General features: G+C 48.8%; 1 protein-coding gene across 1 annotated transcript; it reads left to right on the plus strand.

Annotated features, from left to right (window-relative positions):
- Nucleotides 1–1,130: 1,130 nt before the first annotated feature.
- LOC119432859 (uncharacterized) lies at nucleotides 1,131–2,339 on the plus strand. Its single transcript, XM_037700010.2, has one exon. It carries the CDS (start codon nucleotides 1,131–1,133, stop codon nucleotides 2,319–2,321), a length of 1,191 nt encoding a protein of 396 aa, XP_037555938.1. The 3' UTR covers nucleotides 2,322–2,339.
- The last annotated feature ends 4,426 nt before the right edge of the window (nucleotides 2,340–6,765 follow it).

Consider the following 6,765-nt stretch of genomic DNA (forward strand, 5'->3'; position numbering starts at 1 on the left):
TTCGCGCGGTCTATCGCTGCAACGGAAACTGAGCGGTGAATGCACAGTGCATACAAAGGTCAGAGCCGTGTAGAGATAAGAGACGGTGCGGGCGACCGGCACCGTCGGGCAAAGGAGAAGTTGATGACAAAGGAGAAGCTGCCCCCCCTCCCCCCCTCTTCCCGTTTCTTGCTTTCGCGTGGGAGATTGAGTGGCAAGTTACGCCTTTGGTGCCGGAGCACAGCGCCGCCCCGCCTCCCTCCTTCCCATACCTCCACGGCCTTTTGGGCGACGGTCGCGTTTGCTTTCCACCGTGCGTTCGCTCTCCGTGATAGCGCGCGTCCCCCGCGCTCTTTCGCTCGCGCATATGGCGCGCGGCGACGATTTTATCGCCCTTGAAATCTATACGGAACTTCACGGCGACGGCGACGCCGACGGCAGAAATTCGTTTGAAGTGTCCATATAATTGCTATCGCAATAAAAAATGCCAGGCCTGCGCGGCACACGCAGCACAGTCACAGCGTAAGCTAGACGAGCGTTTCGACAGGACTACCTAGTAATTTGAGTGAATGCGTCAGGAACGCGCTTGGGACGCCGTCGCGCATGCAAGCTGACGCGTTTCATCGCCGATGGCTAGCGCCGTTCGGCCCAGCCAAAGCGGCCGACAATGCAACTACGTCTGTCACATTCGCTCCCATTGCAACGCGCCCGACGCGGCCTGCTTGGGACGCCGTCGCGCGTGTAAGCCGACGCGTTCCATCGCCTATGGCTTCCGCCGTTCGGCCCAGCCAAGCAGCCCACAATGCAGCTACGGATGTCACATTCGCTCCCATTGCAACGCGCCCAATCTAGCGCAATCAACGTGATACCGAGCGTCCGTCGGTATGTTACCGCCATCTAGTTAAGGCGGCAGCAAAATTTAGTGTCTGAAAGGTTGTGTTTGCCGGCGCCTTAACTAGATGGAGCCACCATACCGACGTAGGCTTGGGACTGCCTTGTTTGCGTTCCGCGTCTGAATCGCATCTCGTCGTCTGCGCCTGCGCGCCTGCATAGGGCTCGTTTATAGTATATTTTCCCGCTCTCCGATAGCAAGCGCTTGCGTGGCTCAGTGGAGTCGGCGTTCGGCGTTCGCAGCGTTCGGACGTGTCATCATGTGCTCCCTTGTAGGGGAGGTTTCAGCGGCCCGTGTGGGCCGCGGTATCAGGTGTACTGAAAAGCCGGCTGAAGATTACCAGGTTGTTCTGCCTCATCTGCCCACAGGTGCGTCTGTTTTAAACACGGTGTTTTTGCATGGTGATGTAAAAGCCAGGCCATATCGAGTCGAGCATGTCCGAGACAGCCTTGCGCGTCTCTCACTGCTGCCGGAAGTGGTTGCCCTCGGGGCATACCAAATGAATCACCTGTGGGCAGTGACGTTTAAGGATGAGGAAGGCAAGAAGAAGATATTAGCGGCAGATGCGTTCAACGTTAAAGATCACCGCTGCATGGTCATCGACCCACGCGATCAAGGTGTCCGACTGAAGCTTTACTGGCTGCTTCATGGCGTACCGGACGATGACGTGCGAGTGGCTTTGGCGCCGTTTGGAAAAGTTACGGAAATCAGCAGAGACAAGTGGAAGGTCAAGGGATGCATCGACAAAGGATCAACAACCCGCTCGGTGACGCTGAAATTAAAGGTGGGCGTTACAGTGGATGACCTTCCTCACCAGCTGCGTGTTGCCGAAGACATGGCGCTCGTCTTCGTTCCTGGCAGAGCGCCGCTCTGCCTCCGATGCCGTGGCACCGGACACATCCGACGAGAGTGCCGCGTTCCACGATGTGGGATCTGTCGGCGCTTCGGCCACGATGACTCCCAGTGCGTGCGTTCTTATGCCAGCGTTACAGGCCCACTCCGTAGCGACGTTGTGTCAGAACACCTGATGGACGCCGCCGACGCCGAAGAAGCTAGCAGGGAATACAACGACGGCGCGAAGACTGCTGCAACGCCCCCTGAAGCTTCTTCAGGAGCTGTTCAGGAAGCGAATGGTGGTGCCGAGCCCTCGGCTGCAGCATCGGAAACGATGCCAGAGACTACAACAGATGACGCGGAATCGAAGGCCGCAAACACGTTATTGTCAGTAGCGCAAGACGCCGACCAGGAGGTAACGGACGCCGAGATGCTCACGACCGGAAGCGTCGCTGCAAAGCGGCCTTACGAAGACTCCGACAACATAGGGAAAGCGAGTGCGTCCGGCACCGGCGAGCCTCCAACGAAGGCGTCGACTGGGCGGCGGTCTTCGGTTCAACCGAAGCCAAAGTTGCCGCCTGACCGTAGGGTGAACCCTACAACGCCTCCGCACTAGCGGAGGTGACGTTCCAGACGACTTCAACGAGGATGCCAAGAAACCCACTGTTGCGATGTGAGTAGGACGCCTGGCCAAGCAACCTCCATGAAATGGCGACTAACTTTCAATCTAGCCTTCGCGTTGCGACATTGAATGTGAGAGGACTGTGTTCGCGCAGGAGGCAATGTCAGATTAGTCGCACTCTTTTGGAAAATGACGTTGACCTTCTGGCTGTACAAGAAACAAAAATTGAAAGTGAGGAGCAAACAGAACAAATGGTTCAAATTTTTCGCTCTAGATACAATATATGTGTTTGCCACGCTGTTGGACGGTCAGGAGGCTGCGTCATTTTTATTCGCAATAGCATCGCGGTTGTTGAAAAAGTGTCCGCCTGCGATAGTGGGAGACTGGTTGCATGTGATTTTGTTTTTTCTGGATTACAGTGGCGTGCTGTGTGCATTTACGCACCAAACAAAATGCATGAACGTGAAACTTTTTTCAGGTATGCTGAAGGGTTTTTGAAAACAGAACGAAATATTGTGGTTCTAGGGGACTTTAATTGCGTCTGTAGAGCTGAGGACAAAACAACGGGTCTCAATGTGCGCGATAGAAGCGCTGAGCTTTTGAGTGCAATTGTGATTGAGAGAGAGCTTGAGGACATTGGTTATGTCATGACACGAGATGGCCAAGCACGATATACACATTTTCAAGGTGACTCCCATGCGAGGCTAGATAGAATATACATACCGGCGAAGTTTGTACCACTATGCTCCTCTTATGAAACACAACACCTTAGTTTTAGTGACCATTGTTTGGTAACGGTTACCATTGGCGAAAAACGAAAGGTTGTGAAGTTTAACTGGTTCCTATGGAAGTTTAATGAGAAACTGCTGCAAGATGAAGTATTTGTCACAAGAGCCAAAGCATGCCTTTCAAATGCCCTTCATACTGAAACTAACAGCTTCATAGCAGTGTGGGAACAGTTTAAATGTGATATAAAAATTGCTGCAATTGATAGAGCCTGTGTATTACGTCACAAGGAAAGGCAACAAGAGAAACAGTTACGCAGTGAGCTGGAGTATATGTTAGGCGTTGAAAATGAAGTGCCTGGAGCGTTTAAAAAAGAAATAAAAGAGGTGAAAGCAAAGCTCGAGTTGATCGATGAAGATAAGTACCGCGGCGCAATGATAAGGGCGCGTACTGAAAGATTGTGGCTGGGCGAAACGCCCACTAATCGTGTGCTTAGTGAAGAAAAGAAGCATGCAGCAAATAAAGCGATAAATGAAATTCGATATCGTAACAAAATTACCCAAGAAAGCAAAGAGATAACACTTGCATTCGTTGAATTTTACACAGAGCTTCTTGGCCAAAAAATTGATGCCCCCAAGCGCTTCCGAGTTGACTTTCTGTCCCTTATGCCGAGATTACAAGACACGGTTAGAGAGTCACTGGAATCTGAAATTACTGTGGCAGAAATTGAAGCGGCAATAGATGAATTAAGTAACGGCAAGTCACCCGGGCCGGATCGATTGGGTGCAGCCATATACAAGTTTTTTAAAACAGAAATGGCAATGGCTTTACATCGAGTGATCACTGAATGTTATGAAAAAAAGCAAGCACCCCTCTCTTTTAGGACAGCGCATGTAGTACTGATCCCCAAAACTGATGACCCTGCAAAGTTACTTTCAGTTGAGTCTTACCGTCCCATTAGTTTGACCAATACAGATTACAAAATATACATGAAGGTGTTAGCTAGACGGCTCCAAAGCGTTATTCAGTCCCTTGTTGGCCCGCATCAAACGTGTGGTATTAAAGGTAGAACAATTTTTACAAACCTACACATAGCTAGAAGTATTCTGGAATGTTGTGACGCAATGCATGACCGCGTGGCCATGATTCAGTTAGACTTGCATAAAGCGTTCGATAAAGTTGTACATGAAGTTTTGTTTTTACTGCTGGAGCATGTAAATGTTGGATCTGTGATTACTGAAGGTGTGAAAATGGTGTATCATGATTGTACAGCCAAATTAGTGATTAACAAAGAATTAAGTGATTCAATTCCTGTGCGGTCAAGCGTGAAACAAGGATGTCCTTTGTCTCCTCTTCTTTTTGCGATTTACTTGGAACCCTTTTGTTTAGGTTTACTTGCAACACCGCGTATTCGAGGCTATACATTTTTGAGCAGTGAAATTAGGGTTCTAGCGTATGCGGACGACATAGCTGTGTTTTGTACTGATAAGAAAAGCGTGGAAGAAGTTGTCAAAATAGCTATAGCTTTCTGCACAGCAACAGGTAGCGCGATCAGTTGGCCGAAATGCCATGGATTTTGGCATGGCATCTGGGAGAGCACACCCGATGTGTACGGCAATATGAATTGGACAACTTCCCCAGGAAAGTACCTTGGAATTCCACTAAATTATTACCGAAATGCGGAAGAATATTGGTCTGAGGAAAACAAACGTGTTAAAAGTACTACCGATAAATGGGGTGGCCATAACCTTTCAGTATTTGCAAGAGCTTCCGTTTGCAATATTTTTTTAATTGCCAAAGTGTTTTACGTGTTGCAAGTGATGACCATGACCAGAAGTTCGGTTCAAAAATTCCACCGAGTATTCGCGACTTTTATATGGGGATCGCAGTGGGAGCGCACCAGCCGGTGCAATTTGTTTCATAAGGTGAAAAATGGGGGACTAGGGCTCTCGCATCTTTTCTTCAAGCAGTTGGTGAGCAGATTCTTCTTTGTGCGGGATCAAACTGATGTATTTTTGAGAACTGTGATCCAAGCACGATTACAGAATTATCTATCTGATTTTGTTGTATCATCGTTTTCTTTGAAAGCAGGACCGCTTAGTTCTTATTTGCGTGAAGTGGTAATGTCTATACGCTTGCTCAAGGCAAGGTTTTCATATGAATACTTGTCTGATGTTACGAAAAAGCGTTTGTATTGTGATATTCTTGATGTATTCTTACCAACACCTGTCTATCGAGCTGTCTACAAGCTAGGTCCTGAACGCGATGTGTTAAAGCGTGTTAAAAAAATGCCGATCAGGCCCTCAGTTAAAACATTCTTTTTTCAAATACATACCGACACTCTCCCTGTCAAGCCATGGTTACAAAGTAAAGGTCTGTTTGTACCTTGGTCAGTAAATTGTTTAATCTGCAGGAAACCGGAAACAATAGAACATATTTTTCTAGACTGCCACGATGCCGTATTCCTGTGGGATGTCTTGCAAAGAACTCTTAAAAAAGAATTGCCATTAAGCCCTTTTGGACTCCGGTTTCTTCCATGTGCGGATACAGGGGAAGTGCCGAGTGATATGCTAATGTTGCTTTGTATGCATAGCGTATGGAAGACCAGGATGGATGTTAGGCATGCCCATATACAAATTCACTCAGCAAGACACTATTTTGTTGAGAGTGTTATCTACACCCGAGACTTGTTCAGAGCCCAATGTGAACCCCCAGAATGGCTACCTGTATTGGATCAATTGGCTTCTGTGAAACATTTTTAAGCCACATACACCAGCCGAGCTGTGGCTGGTGTACTTACAATATGTACATGTGTATCTGATCAATTTTGTTTGTGTTTGTGAAATGGCATTAAATAAAATAAAAAAAAAAAAAAAAAAAAAGCTTGCGTGGCTCAGTGGTAGAGTATCCGCTTCCCACGCAGCGGGCCTGGGCTCGATCCCGGCGGAGAGCGGGTACTTTTTTTCGCATGCGGAGGCGGCGGCGGCATCATCGCGACCCGAAACGGCTATTGGAATGAGCCCATATGGAACAGCTTACGCTGTAAAAAGAGTGAAGGTCAAAGTTGCAGTCGTTTGGATCATCACCTCAGTGCCGGTATACGTCAGTGTGACGTTATGGATTTTTTCGTATTTGGGCCGGCGTTGGTTCAGTAAAAGTTCCTGAAAAGTTGAAAGCTTGGCTCCATATTCGATCACTAAGTAGTCTATTTTCGCCGGTAAAGAATTAGCTAGGCTCTCGCAGGCGCCGTCGAAATCTGTGAGCTGGTGCGGAAACTTGAACGCGGCGTCTCCGCCCTTCCTTACGTTTTTGTGACTTTTCTGGCTTCGCTTCTCGCGGTGGCGTCTTTGGCGTTGCAGAGGGACAACTTATTAAAGTACAGCTGTTCTCGTTAGTTAAGCGCGTTCACTGCTCAACACATCGCCGGTGTGCTTCGCCCTCTTTAAACGAAATTGTCTCTTGCGTTTGGCCTTCGTGTTAAATTACGATGACTTTGCGTAAGCGGACATCTAGGAGTCACACACACACACGCACACGCACACACACACACGCACGCGCGGCTGATCTAACATCACCTCGGAATTGTTGCCAAGCTGAACGAAGGAAGCGGGTCTTGAGCAGCGGCGCGTGCAGCAGTTTACTCGCGGCCTGCAGTTGCGCACGTGCGTTTCCCGAAGAGTTTGACCCCCTGGGCCCTAGTAGGCCGCTCCAA

The sequence above is a fragment of the Dermacentor silvarum genome, chromosome 11 (assembly GCF_013339745.2).
Source record: "Dermacentor silvarum isolate Dsil-2018 chromosome 11, BIME_Dsil_1.4, whole genome shotgun sequence".
NCBI classification, from domain to species: Eukaryota; Metazoa; Arthropoda; class Arachnida; order Ixodida; family Ixodidae; genus Dermacentor; species Dermacentor silvarum.

Excerpts from the sequence above, each read along its gene's own strand:
- LOC119432859 (XM_037700010.2), top strand. The coding sequence starts at position 1,131 with ATGTGCTCCCTTGTAGGGGAGGTTTCAGCGGCCCGTGTGGGCCGCGGT.